A 19651-nucleotide genomic window follows, 5' to 3' on the forward strand; every position below is an offset into this window, starting at 1 on the left:
CATGATGCATGTTTGTCCAATTTTTGACAGTAAACAAATTATAAAATAAAAAACAACAAATTAAATAAATTGTGTTTTAAGGGAGATTAGTTGAAAACACCCAAATATAATTATTTTCTTGGCCTTACTTCACATAACATCTCTCTCTCTCTCTCTCTCTCTCTCTCTCTCTCTCTCTCTCTCTCTCTCTCTCTCTCTCTCTCTCTCTCTCTCTCTCTCTCTCTCTCTCTCTCTCTCTCTCTCTCTCTCTCTCTCTCCTCTCTCTCTCTCTCTCTCTCTCTCTCTCTCTCTCTCTCTCTCTCTCCTCTCTCTCTCACACACACACACACACACACACACACACAAAACACCCTCAACAAGACATCAAATATCAAAGTGGACACATGAAAAACCTTAAAGATAAATACAAATCCATTGTTATCATTGAAGTGTTTTTCATTTGCTGTACACGGTCTTATATCAAGGGGGCATGAAAGAGGACTTGTGGGTCTTATGATTAGTGCAGAGCATAAAATAGATGAGATGACCCAATCTAAGTTGCACATAATAAGTATTAAAGTATTACATGATATTAATCCTGCCATTCCATTACTCGCTCAATCACGGCATGCCAACTAATTACTGGAGTCCACACACACACACACACACACACACACACACACACACACACACACACACACACACACACACTTACATCAGGTCGCAGTAATCTTCTTAGTGCACAACCAGACTGCCTCTGTACTGGTCAAGAAACAGACTAAGAGAAAAAGAGAAAGACAGAGAAACTAGAAAGATTAGAATGCATTGCAATGATGGTTCCAGATAAAGCAGCAGGTTATTTATTTTCATTGTTTGCGAATAAATCCTCCAGCATGGTGGAAAAAAACTATTTGTAGATGCAGATTCTCCTTTTCCCTCAGATGTGAACAAATCTTGTTTGAGTGGTGTGACAGCATTCAAATCAAATGTAAAACACACACGCTAGCAGAGATGAATGATCAGGGAAGTATCAGGTGGCGTTCACATAATACAAACTAATACATGTGTGTGTGTGTTAAAACAAATATATGCAAAAATATGCACATAATAAATAATAAAATAAAAATTCACCTTATGTCAAAGTATATATATATATATATATATATATATATATATATATATATATATATATACTGTACTGTATATAATGCGCATACACAAAGGTTATGTTTTCATGTTTTATGGGGACTTTCCAAAGACATAATTATTTTTATACTGTACAAACTGTATATTCTATCCCCTTACACTAACCCTACCCATCACAGAAAACTTTCTGCATTTTTACATTTTCAAATACATCACTTATATGATTTATAAGCTTTATAATACATTTTTCCCACAAGAACAAGGCTTTTGGATATTGCCATCTTTGTGGGGACATTTTGTCCCCATAATGTAGGGTGTACAAGGCTACACATGCACACACACACACACACACACACACACACACACACACACACACACACACACACACACACACACACACACACACACAGTTATTTAGGGTCCGGTACCTCTTATAATCAATGCTGAAAACAGTTGTGCTGCTTAATATTTTTGTGGAAAGCATGATACATTGTTTTCAGGATTCTTTGATGACTAGAAATTTAAATAAACACAATTTTTAGTAGAATTATTTTTGTAATATACAAATGTCTTGACTGTCACGTTTGATAAGTTTATTGAACTTCTTATGCTTCCTATACACTCCCCCCCCCCAAATCCCATAGTACTCAACAACTATTTTTCCAAAAGCAAAAGTCAGTTCCAGACTGACTTTAGCAGTGAACTTTTTACTAGCAAAAGAGTCCATTCACCTCTGACCCTGCTAAAAACACTGTTCTCCTTTGCTAGGGGTCAAAGGTCAGAGTTATGTTGATTAAACCATATTTGTGTGATCTCACTTGCCACGTCTAGCGGTGACGAGTGTGATGGCTCGGAGCGTTTCATTAGCAGTTCAACTTTTGACCCTGTGTTTTGGGTTGAGTAGGTCAGTCCGGACAATAGAGGGTGAGTTTAGGGGTGAGAGTGCAGGAATGTCCGACTGGCTACATCGGCCTTGACAAGGTACGTCAAACAAAACCCTTTCGACTTCACCAATGGTACTTCCTCCTTTACTTCCATATATTGACCTGTCAGTGGTGTAATACTTGCTTCTTATTCATTCTCCTTTTATAAAAAGCGTTTTCTGTTTATTAAAAGCTAATGACCATCTACAACAGCACCTGCAGTAATCAGAGCCTTGCCCTTGAGCCACAAGATTTGCTTGTTGGTATTGTGTCGTCATCTAAAACAGTGGCTAACTGACATTCAAATCCCTCTCTCTTGCCTAACCTGTGTGAACAGTGCATTCACAATGCTATAAATAGAAGTGTGGTAGCATATTACAGAAGTACAGGACTCTAAACAAAACCATACATAGCAAACATGCATAGTAAGTACTTGAAATATTTTTGACCGTGTTAATCTGAAGGTGGCGGTAGTAAGATTAAAATATGAATGGGTCGCCACTCTGACCCAATTTTAATACTTTATCTGACCTAATCCAGAGTGCATTAACTTAATCCCCACAATGAAACCTCAAGGATTCAGTGAAGGCAGATAAATGACTCAAAATCAAACCATCATATAGGAGCTTATGACTGACATTATTGATGATTATAGAGTTAAAATCCTTCATATACGAAGAGACTGTTTATCTATCTATCTATCTATCTATCTATCTATCTATCTATCTATCTATCTATCTATCTATCTATCTATCTATCTATCTATCTATCTATCTATCTATCTATCTATCTATCTATCTATCTATCTATCTATCTATCTATCTATACATATATAATGTGTGTGTGTATAGAGAGATAGATACAGGTATGTGTATATATATATATATATATATATATATATATATATATATATATATATGTATGTGTTTTTGTGTGTGTGTGTGTATATATATATATATATAGTCTCTTCCTATATGAAGGATTTTAACTCTAATCATCAATAATATACACACACAACCTGCTTATTCTTTATTATATACAGTTTCATAAAAATGCATTCTAAAACCATGAACTAAAACTGTGACACTAGGGCAGTAAAACACAAATCGAAGTATGGGTATTATTATATGTAAATAAATAAATAAATAAACAAATAAATAAATCTAAATTTTCTTCATGTGTCTTGGGCACTTGATGGCTAGTTTTTAATCATCCATTTTTTAATTATATTTAATTTGAATTTGTTTTGAGAAATTATACATAGGATTTTTTTTTGTCCACAAAACATAAACTGCGTTTAAACATAAATCTTTAGGCTTTTAAGATCATAAGAAACATTTAAGTCAAGTGTGTCAAAAATTTTAACTGGTATTAGCCTGAATCACTAATTCAGCTGACTGAAATTGACAGACTGAAAAGCTTCAAACCTAGAAATCACAAACTACACAGAACTCAACAGTGAAATGCTTTGAATGATGTGGTCAATTTAAACTACATCTAAAAAATTGGCAAATTAAAGCTTTTTCAGAGCTACTGGAAAAATGATTGACCGGTCCCATTTCAGTGCTATTTTATATATTAATGTGTTACTTTGTGTACCTTTTTCTGTGTACTATTAGGTGCTCTTAAAATACACAGATGTAAATCAGTCTTTCTTTCACTAACTCACCATGTCTTAAAAAAAGAAGAAAAGAATAAACACAGTAACTTAAAAACTAAAATAAATAAACAAATAAACATGCACAAACGCCTTTATCTCGGAATCCACACACACACACACACAGGAAGCTTAGAGGAAGCCGAGATCAGCTCTCTCGCAGCAACGAGACTACTGCAGGAATTCACACCGTGTGTGTGTTTGTGTAGCAAAGCCCTTCCATGTTCCGTGTGTGTATGTAAAGCGGTCTAAGGATAAACCAGGGACCACTAAAAAACATGCGCTCTCAATTTTGGTTCAGTCGCTGTGGGAGGTCACAAAACATAACGACTGCCGTTGCATAGACAGCAATGTTTCAATAAAGTATGTTTCCCCTCATGTCCACACACATCTTATTTAAATGTTGTCTAGTAAATGGAACAGACATGATTACGTTTTTACCTAAGGGACCAAAGGGAACCTCTCACACATACTGTATGGAGATTCACCTGTTAGTTTCATGTGCCCATTGCCATGGGAACTGCTGGAGGGATCAAGTGGAGGATACTGATGACTGATTCACTTATCATGGAGCACGGCTGACTGCTTCTTCACATACTTGACCCTAACCTGGTGTTACTGCGAATCCAACGAAGGATCTAAGTGATGGGATACACCATGTTTTTCCAGAGTGCCAGAGCACTTTAAAACAGACTCCCTGCAAGCACGTTTACATATAGTGACTAGCTATATTCTTTATTCTTTAATTTTGTATAGCCCCTTGAGATGTACCATCTCATTTTCAAGGGGGTCCTTTCAATCACTGATTGTAAATAACAACCTGAGCCACACATGCTCAAAACAAGACAATACACAATAACACAGAAAAACAAGAAAAAAACAAGACATCATTCACAGCATGTTCCCCCCCCAATTTTTCATAGAGCGTGCAGTGATGTGTCATGAATGGATACCTTAAGACAAATCTACATTTGGAATTAAATTACAAATCTAGAGCTTTAAGAGAAGTAACACTTGATGTGTGATAAACAATATCTGCATAATCAATTAGCGGTAGAAGGAGTTGCTGCGCAATTCGCTTTCTTGTATCAATAGGCTTGTTGCATAAACAGAACGTTCGATATTTCCGGGTTGTAACGGTAGGCCGCACGACTTCCGGTTACTCCTGTCAGAGCGAGTCTGACAGCGAGCAGCTGCTTGTCAGAGCGAGAACGCTAACGTTAACTTTAGTTAGTCAACGAGGAAGATGGCATTTTACACACGATGCTTGCAGGACCTGCCAAGGACTACCGTTAACGATGTACATAGGATTATACAATCCTCAACATCAGCCCCAAAGAGCAAGCGGGAGAAGGGGTTTAAAATGTATATTTCCAGCTACATTGACCATTACGAAGGTAAGTTAATTTACTATGCTTTGTTTTAGTCTAGTAGCCTAGCCTATGAGCTATCTTGCTAACCGGTAACGTTAAACATTGAATGAGCCTGATGAATATTATATTGTTTTAATTGTTTTGATCATAACATGATATTATTCTTAACTCAGTGTCAAACAAAGAGCCAGAGACAGGGAGAGTGAGCGTCCGCGCTACCTGCCATAGGTCACTGAGGAAGAATGAGAAACCTCACGACCTCAGAGTAGGATCTAAGATAGTTCAGTTGTTCCAGCCAGTTCTGCTCCAAACATGTCCTGGGGATTTTGTGTTGCTAGGATAGGTTCTGTATCAGTAACATAGGCAGAAAATAGCACTCGGATATCTAACCTAGCCCCCATGAAAACTCCAGGAACTGCTTGTGACGGCTGTTGTTTATTATAAGTTAAGTTTAAGTTAAGTTTGTATGGTAAGTTAAGTTGTAAGTTTGTTGGAGTTTCAGTTATCTGTATGTTCAGTATTCATGTAACGTTTTTGACTTGTAATAGCCTACTAACATCTCACATATGTAATACTAACATATATAACATTTATAAAAACAGAACTAAAAACGACCTTTTTTGGTCATTTGTTAACTAATATGATATGGTTAAGCCTACCATGACTAACAATCTGAAATGTTGATTTTGTTCCATTTCCTGTGCCTGTACTATATTTAAGATGGCAATGGTTATTGGTAATGTTTTTTTTTTTTGTTTTTTTTAAGATTACACTTGAGCACTCATTCCCGGTGCAACTGTATGAGGCTGTGTGTTCATGTGTGGCTGGTAAGGCACTGTGCAATCACAATGTTGCACTGCTCTATCAGACAGCACACTTCTCGCAGCTTCAGATCAGTGCTGTACCCCCTGTCCTTAGTTGCACTGAAACAGAGCAACGCTGGCACAAGCCAAGGTCTATGGTAAGTCTGAGAGCATTATTTACCACACTGTTTCATAGTGTAGTCAGTCAGCTGAATTGGTATGTGTGCAAAGCTTGCTTTCATTAAAGACCATTACTATCAACAGGGTGTGAAGCCAGGCCGGGTCAGAGACATGGTCGTGTTGGCAGCCAAACCCAAGCAAAAGACGGTTGGAAATGGTGTAAGGTAATAATGTTTTATGTTATTTCTATAATTTAGATAAAACATGATTTAAATATGAAAATAAACACATCTGAAACACAGCATGTTACCATGTACACAGGAGCACACTTTACAAAGCACTGAGGGGAGAACTGCCAGATGTGGACATGCTCAAAGTGGCTGAGGTGTATAGTGATTTCCCTGCGACCTTGGCACCACTCATCACCACCATGGCCATTAGTTCTGATGTTCCGTTAGTCCAGTCAGCACTAGGGGAAGTGCAGGAGGGAAGTGCCATCGCCTCTCAGCACCCAGTAGCACCCACCAGGACCATCCAGTTGCACTCAGATGCACCTCCACCTCCACTTCTGCCGTTGGCTGATTACAGGTTGGAGCCTACAACCTGTCAATTTGTTTGCAGTGAACAACAACAACTTCATCTGGTCTCCCTCCAGACAAGTATTGAAATGGCCAGACAGGTGGAGGCTTCCACACGGGACCAGAGCTTGTCTGCAGAGTGGCATCAGGTTCGTCGACCACGAATAACGTCCTCACACTTTAGAGAGTTGTGCCATGTTCGAGGTGAGAGTACAGCACAGCAGCTCGCTCAGAGGATTTGGAAGGGCACTGTTCAAACTGCTGCCATGAAGAGGGGCCTGGTACTTGAACCTGTTGCCATTGAGGAGTACTGCAGGATCAAGAACACAAACTATTGGCCTTGTGGGTTTATCATCCACCCTGATGCCCCCTGGTTAGGGTCTTCTCCTGACGGGGTTGTATTTGACCCAACCGAAAACCCTCCCTATGGTTTGGTTGAGATTAAATGTCCAAATTGCAAGAGCTATGTTGATTGCAAGTACTTGAAGTTGCATGGCAACACAATGCAATTAAAACGGCAGCACAGCTACTACTGGCAGGTCCAAGGCCAGCTTCTAATAAGTGGAATGGAGTGGTGTGACTTTGTGGTGTTTGCAGAGGATGACATGGTCATCCAAAGAATCTACAAAGATGCAGAGGTTGCACAAATCATTAGGGAGAAGGGGGATCACTTCTTTTTTTATTTTTACATGGCTGTGTGTTTGAAATAGATACTGTTACTATTTACTGTTACTCTTAGAATAATTTACAGTAAATCAGTTCTATTTTTGTATGTATTTATTAAATTGTGAATGTTTGTAAACAAACAACATATCAGTTTAACCCTCATTTATGTTGTCACTTGTGATCTTTGGGGTCTTCAGATACCCCAGACAATAACATTTAATTTTGTAACAGGATTATAAAAATGTTTTTACAAATGCAATTTTACTCTGTTTGTTAATGTTTTTCCTCAACATTTGTGTAGTTTTGGGAGGATTTATAATATCTTGTAAATTTCTATGAATAGATTAAAAAATATTTATTTAAATAGGCTTTTAACAAAAAAACAACAACAGTATTTTATGCAAATTTCACTTTATAAAAGACCCAGATATCTAACTTTCATTCATGGGGATAACATGGATAATTTTAAATGGTTTAATGTAACATTTATGCCCATTTTTGAAAAATCAATTTAACCACTAGATGGCTATTGTCACATTCACTGTCTGTCTTCATCTGTACTACACTTCCCAGTATCCTCCGTCATCATCATCACCTGTTCATCATCGTTGTCATCCCCGCCTTCACCTGTGTTTCACTCATCATCGTCACCTGTTGTCTTTGTCATTATCTCTGTGTATTTAAGCTCCCCCTGTTTCTCTGTTCACTGGCCGGTTATTGTTTGTGTTCATACACACTTGTTTCGATTGTTGGATTGTTTGAATATTAAACTTTAAGTTTGCTGCCTGAAACATTACAGCTACATGGCTCCATTATACTATTTGACTACCTGAAAGATATATTTTCACAAGTTGGATTCATATCTAAATGTTATAAAATGTTTAAAAAAAATGTCAAAATTTAGCATTTTTTGTACAGAAAAAACTACAAAAAAAACGTTTCTCAATAATTTTACATTATGCTTAGAATCAAATCTGAACAAAGTGTTACAAAGAGAAATGTTGGACTCTTAAGATGTTATTTATTTCAATCATCTATTACTAACTGTAACAGAACAAAAATGAACAGAAATGAACAATTATATTACATGTTGGGTAAAAATACATGACCATCAAAATGGAATGAACTGAACAGCAATAACAAATGAGCAAGTATGTGTGTGAGAGAGTGTGTGAGTGCATTTACAAAGATATATATAGATTTGTAAAAATGAACAATAACATCTCTACATTTGTGTATGTTTGTAAACATACAACATACAGTATCAGTTCAAGTTTTGTATAGATTCGTAAAAATTAACAATAAAACTTGAACAAAGAAATTGGAACTGATTGTAAACTGATTCATAAAAATTCTAGTCCATTCATTTCTGTGTTGCCCATGCCTTAACCAGTGGTCCATTCTGGTAATTCACCAAGAGACAAGCGACGGTGAACAACTGGTCAATGCTCCCACACACTGACAGAGGAATGACTTTATCAAACAGTTTGTTCTCTTTTACTCGCCTGATGCACCTCTCAACATGCACTCTCACACGGGCAATAGACTGTGTCTGCTGGACATCCTCTTTGGTCATCTGTTTGTTTCTTGCAAGGAAAGCAGGTCGGTAAACCTTTCCAGAGAAGAGATTGTCCACAAGAAAGCCTTTGTCAACCATAATGGCCATCTCTGGTGTGAGGAGTTTGGCTATTCCTGACTGCTTAAAAATTTCCCGGTCACTCATGGAACCTGCATACAGAGGTGACACAAAGGTGATGGGACCATGAGGTGCAATGCCAATCATGGCCTTGAAAGTGGTGTGTGACTTGTATGGGGAGTAGACTTCGCTGTGCAAAAGAAGAGAAGAGGGAGTTTGGCAAAAGATTTCTGTGCAGTCAAGCACCACTTGTGTGTCTGGGAACAAAGCAAACTCAGGTGGTAGATGAGCCTTTAATTCCTCTGGTGGTATCCACAGGCGGATGGAACCCAGTAGATAATAGAGGAAATGTGTCCACGATGTAATTATTCTGCTTGCTGTGGTGGTATGGATGTTGAAGCGTTTGGCTAGGTCCCTCAAATGCAGGCCCACAGAAAGGTGCATCAAGAAAAGCAGTAACTCATCTATCGGTGCTAGTCTCTGTTAAAAAACAAAAACACACAACACACTAGAAATCACTTGTACTGTAGTATTAATGTGTGTTGCCCTAACAAATCATCTGAAAACACCCTTGATTAATAATGGAGCCTTTGACAGTCAAGATATGTCAAGTAAACTGTAACAAATGTTAAGACTAACAACATAACTTACTGATGGTCTCAGAAGGCTAGGTTCTTTGGAGGCAGCATGGACACTGGTGATCCGTACCATTTTAGTTGTTGCAGCAGGCTCCACCAATTGCCAAAAGGCCTGGAAATGCTTGTATGATGCAAATCTGCAATGAAATTATAATCACTTTAGAACTTTATGTTCATAATAATACAAAATGATGACTGACATATTATTGATGGAACAACATACTTTTTTAAATTTTACTTCAGTTTCTCAAAAAGGAAATTTTACTTTTACTCGAGTACATTTTTTAGGGAGTAATTGTACTTTAACTTTAGTATAGATTTTCAGTACTATAACCCCCACTGCAACCCAGACACACATAGAGTTAGCTACTACATACAATTGCATAATAGCATGGACCAACCTTGTGTAAAAACGAATATCCTCATCAGATCCTTGGAGGTGTTGGAGTCCAAACCGAGACAGCAGTTGCAGTGATTGGACTTGTTGTTGGAGCTCCTCTACCTTTCTCCTCAGGGCTTCGTTTTCATCTGCCAGATGATGTGTGACAAGTGCAGTAGTGGGGGTGACACAGTAGGCGTGATCACGATGTACAACTTCCATCTCTGTGACCACCTCGTTGTCAGACGCCATCGGTAGGTCAGGGGAAGGAGGCCTTGGCCGACGTTGCCAGACATTAAGCCGAGGTGCCGGGACGCTGAACTCATTCCAGGCAAACAAACAAGGGACACTGCCTTTCTTTAGTCGTTTCTCCCCTCCAGTCGTCGTTACAAAATCCTCAAAAAGGAAATGACAACTGCAGACTCGAGTGCATTCAGTTGGAGTGAAGCTATCCCTGCGGATCTTGACTAGCCACTTTGATCTCACCTCAAGATCCACAGGGAAGCGATGAAAACTAATCGTTCCATTGTATTTCGACGAATTTCCACATATCGGCACACAACAGTGTAAAGACGTTCGTCTGGATTGACGCTGTAATTTAATTCGTTTTTCTTTTAGTCTTGAGAAACTCATAATTGCCGTCTAACTAAACTATCACTCTCTCGCTCTCTCTGAGAGGAGATAACGTCAACGTAACCGGAAGTTGTGCGGCCTACCGTGACAACCCGGAAATATCGAACGTTCTGTTTATGCAACAAGCCTATTGTAAAGCAATCAATTGAACAGTACAACTGACACAAACATTGTTTAACTTTCTTAACTGTAGCTTCAATATGATCATTGAATAATAGCTCAGTATCTAGCCACAGACCCAGGTACTTAAATGCATTTACATTTACAAGAGATCTTCCATGAATCATACAGATTTGTAATTCATTCATATTAACTTTAGATGGTCTCAGTTTAAACAACATAGTGCAAGTTTTTTTCTCATTAAGAAAAAGGTTGTGCTCTCTGAGCCAATTCTGAACAGTAATAAAATCCGATTGTAGTGCATTTTGTACCTGGTCCTTCTGGTTATGCGATGTATATAAAACCGTATCATCAGCATAAAGATGAACATTACAGGATAAACAAATACTGGGCATTTCAATAATATAAAAAGAAAAAAGGAGTGGCCCCAGCATATATATAAATGTGCTAAACCCAAATGGGTAACACTATAGACTTCCCTTATAAAGTCACTTACACACAGTATAAATACATTAATTATATAGTCGCTAACACACAGTAAATACATTAAAGGGTAACTAAACACTAAACCAACTATTTTTAGTTAATGATCTGTAAGACTGGGGCTTTATTAATGCTGTTCATTGATTCGAGTAACTTTTTTGACATTTGGGTATAAAGTGTTTTAATTCTACAATATATGGTGTAAAAACGTCTGAGTGCTGCCCTCTTCAGGTTGAACGGTGGCTACTGCACTTGAATTTTCCTATTGGATGTTTGCGGTAGTTCGTGACGGTAGCGGTGAGACGTAAGCCGGTTTCAGCTTACCACGCCCTTGGTACGAGCTACCACGCCCGTGGCAGTATAAAAACCATCAAAAGTGGTTTCGTCAAAACCACTTTAGCGAGTCAGGAGTTGGAATTGCGAGTATTGAAAACGATCAGGATAGAGTATCCGTTCATCCCCTCTATCTCCGCTGGGCTCCGCCCACTTTTCCAGCATTTTTCAAATATTGCCAGTGGGTGGAGTCAGGCTCTGACCAGGGGTTTAGTTACCCTTTAAAGGCCCACTGAAGTGCCTTGGAATCAAGGGGGTAATCCATCCGCCGGGGGCCACCATTGTAGCTGGCTATCACCTACTGTTAGCATCCCATTGACTCCCATTCATTTTGGCGTCACTTTGACAGCGAATAACTTTACATCTGAGGCGTCCAAAGACTCAATTTGTCCATTATTTATTTCTCAAGAAATGGGACAATGGATAAAAGGCTCCATTACTTTGTATCTTACGTTATGGTCCCGTAGAAGCCGTTTTTGTAAAAATAGGCTAACGATTGCGTCATAACCACGGGACGCTCTGTCGCACAGTAGAGAAATTACCGTATAGACAGAAGGAGAAACTCGTAGGCAATCGTTTACTGTCTATGAGGCAATCGGGTGGACATGGAGGGATAAAGTCAAGGAAGAAGCCCATAGATGGAGAGTTCATAAAAGCAATGGGACAAAATATTTCAACAACAGATTTGTTTCAGATTTCAATTCAGATTTGTCTCGGCACAGCTACTAGAAGGTCAGAACGGTTGCTCACGTGACCTCTACGTCGTCAAGCTCAGTTTTGAGCCTGCGCAGTGCGCTTGGCTATCAGGAAGTGAGTGCTTTATGGGCTTCAACTTTCTCCGTTGAAATCTATGGGGTCGCTGTGTCCATTTCTTTTATTGTCTATGCTTGGAATGCGCAGCTTTGTATGATGCGTTGACGTAATTTCCACTGAAACAGGAAGCTAAGGCGAGACATATTGAATGGCTCCTCCCCCTTTTCAAATAGCCAATAGCATTTTGTTTACCTCACAGACTGCAAGTAGTACTTGACAGCAACATGGAAGCGAATCCGAGCGCTGGTGATACATTGGATTCAATAGTAGAGGAGTGAATAAATTCTAGCCATTTCATTCTTAACCAACGTACAGTTAAAACGGAATAAAACTCGTCTCGAGCATTTGAGCAACCGAACACACATCTCCAACCCATATTTCTCTGTGACGTGTCAACGGTCGCTTTGGGCAGGTGGTATTTATATCATAGGGGGCGGGACTTCAGATTCTAGAGAGCATTTAATTGGACAGAATTTGTGATGAGAAGCTGAAGTCTGCGGTGATGTCAAAATAATCCGTGATCCATTTTAGCGGAAGTGAGAGACTAAGTTTTAAATGCTTATATCTCCTAAATGCGAATTTTGTCAATGTTTTGGAACACACCAGCTTATTCATTGCTTATAAGCTAACATATTCATACTAAAAGCTAAAAAACTAAAATGTTGATTTCAGGGGACCTTTAGTGATCTGTTAAGCATTATTTATTAATAACAGTGTTACCAAGACATGCCTGCTAATCAGTGAGGAAATATAGTTTTAAACAAAACTGCACAAGTCAAGTAAAGAGCTGTGGGCCTTACGTGCTAATTTCATGCTTTTGTCAACTCTTAGCATAGCAATAAAACATAGTTTTCAGACAAGAATAGCATAGTCTTGTGAAGACAAAGACGAGGTGAAACATAGGGCAGTCTTTTGGAAGAACTTTCTGCTATCATATCTGAGGCTACGTCTCTATTTCTCTCTCTCTCTCTCTCTTCTCCTAGCGCGAGCGCCGCCGCATTATGTCCTACCTTTCTTGATGATTGTCTGAAAGACTATAATTAATCGGAGCAGAAGTGTGGCTGTTGACCTTTTCGCAGGTGATCGTCAGCGTGGCTATGTTCGTTAATCGCCGAGCGATCACTCTCTTGACGACGGCAATTACAGATGAGTTGCCAGCGCAAGCCACGGGGGGACAGCCAACGCGGCATGATTTATCCTCACATACGTTTTTCCACTTTCTCTCTCTCTCACATACACACACACACACACATATCTTCTTACTACACACAAATCAATCTCATGCTGGCCCTCTGCTGCACATTTTACCTGCGTATTAGCTGCCATTTGTCTGACATTAGAATAATAGTAGGCTGTACCAGGCTTTAGTGATCATCGCCAGAGAACACACAGGTATCATTATTCCCCGCCTCCATCAGCCTTGTCACTTTGTGCTAGATAGCGACAATGCCATAGAACATCCTGTTTAGAGCTGTGCCTATAACAATGTAATAAACTATAATAGTGTTAAGAAAAATTTGATAAAGAAAAATGTGTATGATTCGAAAATGTATATAATTAAAGTACTAATTAGGGTTATTATAGCTCATGTAATGAGAGCAGGGACCATTACAAAAGAATCGGACATGAATAAGTGATCCAATAAAATCCCCTTTTCTGTACATTCGATAAGCAGATTTACTATAAATACATAAAACACTGCCAAACATTACATTACTGGTACACAATTTGACATGTATTGTTAAAAATGAACAATTATTATGTCATAATTTACTCACTCTCATGCCATTTTAAACTTTCTTCTGAAGAACACAAATAAGATTTGCATTTCTAATTTTTTTATAAATGTTCTCTGAGGTCCACTTATAATGTTAGCTAAATTTTAAACATAAAAAAACCATCATAATTTAGAATATGATATTTTCTATTCAGTTTTGACCCTCTCATTGAAATTCTTTTGACATACATGCCACACTCAAGACTTGGAAGTAAACACCCACTGTTATGATTGAGTAACAGTGTTGCGTATTAAAATAAATTTCAACGTCCCTGCCATTACACATGTGGAATTGGTTTGAAAAGTTCTTCTGATGTTGAAAAATGGCAACTGGTGAAATTCAGCTATACATAATGTTTAAGTACTTGGAGTTACCACAGTTTGGCCTATAGTTAGAAGTTTTGGAAGCTTGGTTTTAATAAAAGATGTTTTTGGATTAACAAGAAAGTTTTGTGTTCTGATACTTGCAAGATATTTTTTTATAGTACAATCAATGACCTCTTATAAGTTATTTGGCTCAAAAACAACATTGCAACACATTGACTTTGTATAGACTAACAAATATATTACAGAAGAAATAAATTCATACAGGTTTAGAGCATGAGACTGAGTTGGCAAATTATGACAGAATTCATTTTTAGGTGGACTATCCCTTTAACAACTAAATTAACATGTAAATATAAAGAAATAGTGTTTATTTTTGATCACATGATGCTTTCCTAAGCTGGATTTTCCAAATGGTCTAAAAATACACCATTCAAGTAACATTAAATTCTCTTGTATTACATAATGAAGTCTAAATGTAGTAGCAAAATTTACACCCAAATTAGTGTAAAAGAATAGTGTAATGCACACTTAACAACACATTTACACAGACACATAAAGGAAAACAAAACAAAACAATGGTTCCACATGTTCAGGGCCTGGCTAATTGAAATGTTTGTATTGCTCCACAATCTCGCTCTCGCTCTCTTTCTCTCCTTGCACAGGCATAATTATTTGCAATTTGCCTAAGACATCCATTTGCTGGGATGCCAAGCATGAAAAAGAGGCAATTTCTGAAAAATGGAAATGCCTGGTGGAACTGGCGGAGGGGAAATAATGCAGTGCCATCCGCAAGCTGATGTCTGCCATCTGATAAGCGTTACAGGCGCAGGAATATTAATGCCACATCACCGGGACACAAGGTGCACACTTTTATTAAGGGGATGCTAGTAAAGTGAGAGATATGATATTTATTTTGTAATAGCTGTAAGAATAGCTGGTTTGGAGAGATGTACAGAATATCTTCATTTGCTCAGAATCAAGTGTTAGAAAAGGAGGTTTGGACCGAAAGATCGGTTTTGGATTGTACGGGTGTCATGTTTAAAATGACGGTGGATATCTGAAGAACTGACAGTTCAACAAAAGGGTCAACCTACCAGTCAGCGCACATCACCACGTCAAAGCGACCCTCCAGAGCGGACACATCGGCCTCATTGTCCCATCTCACCACCCTGAAAGAGGACAGAACCAGGGATGATAGCTGCGTCATAAAGCCTGTTGCACAATTTATCATTCATCCAAGACCCCCATAATAATGATGCGTCCAGAGACATTTCACACACCTGACACTCGTTTTATTTGCGCCGTTGTCTGGCGGCAATCGTCTTCTCTCTTTTCTTTAAGTGCTAGGGCCGGTTTCCAGGCAAGCAAATCTGATTATTAATTAGCCATTATTAACAGTCAGTAAACAAAAATTACGTCTTGTGGAAATACAATCTCCTCTCTCAGCGGGGGTCCGCACCGCTTATTCACTGACTTGAGAAAGCGAATCCACCCCCCCTCCCTCCCTCAACCAATCACACGCGACCTTCACCCCACTCAAACCGCGCGCTCTGACAGGAAGCCTAATCTCTAAAGAAAACAATCAAAGTAATGCAGGCTAATTATACGTTTACTCTTTCACTTCATCAGCCCAGTGTAAATACACAGGGAGGGGGAAGTGTGCAGAGCAAGAGAGAAGAGAGGAGACGAGAGGGGGAGAGAGTGGTTAGATCACTGAGTGCCAAAATTACTTTTTAGGTGATAATGCATTTGCGTGATGGTGTGCACAGTGGATGAGCTGTGTTTTGGCAAATGTGAGAGAGGGGTGTTAGAGAGAGTGTGTGTGTGTGTGTGTGTGTGTTTGAGTTTTCTAGATGAGGGCATTCAATCACGGAGAGTGGCTCATCATCGCTCTGCCTGGATACATCTTAGCGCGTTAGAGAGCGTAGCGCTCGCTCCGCGGGCTGTGGATACCTCGTTACCAGGCCAACTGGGTTCAGGAAGTGACACGGAGCCTTGCGACCTCATTTTTGCCTACTTATTGACACTATTATGTCCCGAACACAAGTGCCGTAAATGCCTCTTTACCCAAAAACACTTTCCTATACTTCATGGCATGCTCAACTCCGCAAAGAATTCACATTCACATTGAATAATGACACTTGAATTTGTATTGACATAAGAGATGGACTTCATATGCAGTAATGTAAAAGCAATATTAGTGCTCTGTCTTTCATTGTCAGAGATATTGGGAGGTGTATGAGAGGTCTTACCTGCTGGACACATTGGTAGACAGGAAGAGCCCTTCTCGTCTGTTCCTCTCGATCACACTGCGCACATCTGGTGCTCTATGTCAAGAAATGCAACGCTATTTCATTATTAATAAAAGCATGAAAATCAAACATCAACTTCATGAAGACAGATATATATCTACTACCACCAGTCAAAGGTTTGAACACACCTACTCGTTTCCCATAATAGTGGAGGCCTCAAAAGTATGAAATTACACAAATTCTAAACTGGATAGTTTCAGTCATGGATGCTTATTGGTCAAAACTGCTATGCACACTGTCAATCAACAATCTGTCACAATCAACTTGAGGTGCACCCTGGGAGGATTTATAAACGGTACTGAAGGACACTTGCTGGACACTTGATGGCTGCTTTCCTTCACTATTCAATTCAATCAAACAAACAAACAAACAAACAAACAAACAAAAAACCTTCTAATAATACTTTAATATTATTATTCATATTATTTATTCATATTATTATTAAAAACAATGTATCAATTATCATCAAAATAAATAAGTAAACAAGTAAATAAATAAATACATAAATAGATGGGATTTTAAACTTTACTTACTTTTCACTTTACTTAAAGCCTTTATGTATAATGCATTATATAAGCATTTTGAATGCATTAATTACGCCTTGTAATGAACATAATTAATGCATTGTATGATCTCATGAATAATCATAACGACCGTTACAATATATTATAATACATTGTTACACCTTTATAATGAACCAAACAACCAATCAAACAACCAATGTCAGATGTAATGTGTGAATATTATAATGCATTTAACTTTGGTTACAATTATTTATGAAATTATACAATGCATTACAATGTACATTATGAATACCATTATAATGCATTGTACATAAATTGTAAAGCAAAACTTTTGCCTTTCCCCCAAAAAACGTTGTGTTTGCTTTCAAAAGTTTTGATTAAATAATATGAGGTGGGAGGCAAAGGTATATTTCATTGCTTTAGCAAGTGTTTCAAACTTTTGCAAAGTTTCTCGGGGAACGCAAAAAGAATTGAATATAAATTTGTCTGTGACAAAAAAAAAAACACAGTCAGAATAGATAGATAGATAGATAGACAGACAGATGAGACACTGTGGAACAATAGCAAGATCATTTCCTTTATCCCTCTGACTTCAAGCCTATTACATGAGCTGATTTCTTGTTTAATGTTACTCTATTATGTCAGGTTCTCTTATATGACATTCAACCCACACAGTCCGTTTGCTTCCTTTTCTCTCCGCACCTCATCCTCAGATTACCACTGAGCTCAAAACCAACTCATGCAAAGCATCATCATAGGTAATCAATAGGGAGGCTTTTAACCTGCGGCCATCTCTTCGGATGGGCCTCCACCCATTGTGGTTATACTCCGGGATTGATGTCAGTGCATCTATGAATAGACCTTTCGACAGTTTTAAACTAATTCAATTACGATTTCTCGCTTTTTCTGCCCCGCTTTCCCTCTCGCTCCATGGAAAACAACCGTAGCAAATCCAATCTATAGCGCAGGGATGGAGGGCAAATCCCTTGATGAAAGAGGGGAGGAGGCTGGGTGCGCGCATTACACTGGTGCGATCTGCTGCTAAGGAGAGAGAGAGTGGAAAGCTTACAGTGTAATCCCATCAGGAAAAGACCACTGGGGGAGAGGTCAGCGCTGAACCGAGACACAATATGATCAAAACTGCACTTCCTGTGTAACACCTGTGCATATATTGTCTTCCAAAGTTTCATGACTGCTGCTTTATAGAGTTTGTAAAGCTCAAGAAAGCAGCAGCCATTAAAGAATGTGAGAAGTGAAATTTAGCAGCTAACAGTAGGGTCTCTTGATTATACATGCACAACTTTAATCTGAGCTCAGCCAGTCTTTTGAGAACACAGACTGAGATCAAAACTGAGTCATGAAACCACTCAGCACTTTGTGGTACACTTTAGTCACTCCCAATTGGGCTCATTGGGCTCATTTCTTGATTAAGTATGCAGAGAGAGAGAGAGAGAAAGATAAAGAGAGGGGTCCATGTGTTCTTGTAGTAACGTCTAATTGAGTCATATTTAGTAGAGGAAGCAAAAAAAAAAAAAAAAAAAAAAAAAAAAAACCCATTTACATATCGTATTTGGAGTAAAATCCAATTGTCAGCGTTTATGTACACATATACCAAATAACAGGCGTCTTAACACTAGCCAGGGGTGCGTTTCCCGAAAGCATCGTTAGCCAACTATGGTCGCAAGTTCCGTCGTTACCAATAGAGTTCAATGGAAACTGCGATCATAGTTGGATAACGATCCTTTCGGGAAACGCACCCCAGGTTCAGTTCTCCAGTTGAGAATTTTGAACTATATACACTATACTAGTTATTGATGCCGTTACTGCATCATAATAATTATATATAATTATTACATATAAATAAATGTCTTTTTTAGGTGGACAGGCACAATGAAATATATCATTTAATTGTCGACCTTAAAAAAAAAATATATATATTTATTTATTATATAAAGTATATAAAGTATAGGTCCCACTTTAGATTAGGATCTAATTCTCACCATTAACTAACTATTAACTATGTTTTTTTGCCTCGGTGAACTCTAATTACTGCTTTTTAAATAGTTATTAAGGAAGTTGTTAAAGCTGCAGTCGGCAAGTCTGGCAGATTGAGTGGATTTAGGAAAATTTTGAATGTTTACAACTCTCATGCCCCTCCCCCACAATCAACGGATACCCTCCCACCGAGTTCATGCTCGTCAGTGCGTGTGCACCAGATTTTCAGTGAACGGAACGCGCCCGTCTCATCAGCATCCATCAACACCATGGAGTATTTGGAGGTATGCTGTCCTGGCTAATCTACCGATTGATTGCAATTGCTAACGTCATTTATACTCTAAATGAGCTTACTTGATTTTCCGCCATCACTCTTCGTTACTGCGCGATCTTCCGCGAACTTCAGGCGTGTGCATGTGATTGTAACGTGCGCGAG

General features: G+C 38.6%; 2 protein-coding genes across 3 annotated transcripts in view; both read right to left on the reverse strand.

Moving 5' to 3' along the window:
• Positions 1-679: 679 nt before the first annotated feature.
• camkmt (calmodulin-lysine N-methyltransferase) overlaps positions 680-19651 on the reverse strand; it is a 101094-nt gene continuing 82122 nt past the window's right edge. The window contains exons 7-9 of one of the 2 annotated variants that reach the window (XM_056238402.1): positions 16637-16709; positions 15479-15553; positions 680-757 (exon numbers count right to left, since the gene is read on the reverse strand). In XM_056238402.1, coding sequence (XP_056094377.1) covers positions 715-757; positions 15479-15553; positions 16637-16709 — 191 coding nt within the window. In that variant the 3' untranslated portion in view covers positions 680-714. The remainder of the gene's footprint in view (positions 758-15478; positions 15554-16636; positions 16710-19651) is intronic. The other variant, XM_056238403.1, reaches the window with a different exon arrangement.
• LOC130073022 (uncharacterized) lies at positions 8559-9706 on the reverse strand. Its single transcript, XM_056238401.1, has 2 exons — positions 9533-9706; positions 8559-9361 (listed from the first exon to the last, which is right to left on the reverse strand). The coding sequence occupies exons 1-2, from the start codon at positions 9590-9592 to the stop codon at positions 8609-8611; spliced, it is 813 nt and encodes a 270-aa protein (XP_056094376.1). The 5' UTR covers positions 9593-9706; the 3' UTR covers positions 8559-8608.

Source organism: Rhinichthys klamathensis, unplaced genomic scaffold, assembly GCF_029890125.1.
Source record: "Rhinichthys klamathensis goyatoka isolate OS25496 unplaced genomic scaffold, OSU_Roscu_1.1 h1tg000522l_1, whole genome shotgun sequence".
Lineage (NCBI taxonomy): Eukaryota > Metazoa > Chordata > Actinopteri > Cypriniformes > Leuciscidae > Rhinichthys > Rhinichthys klamathensis.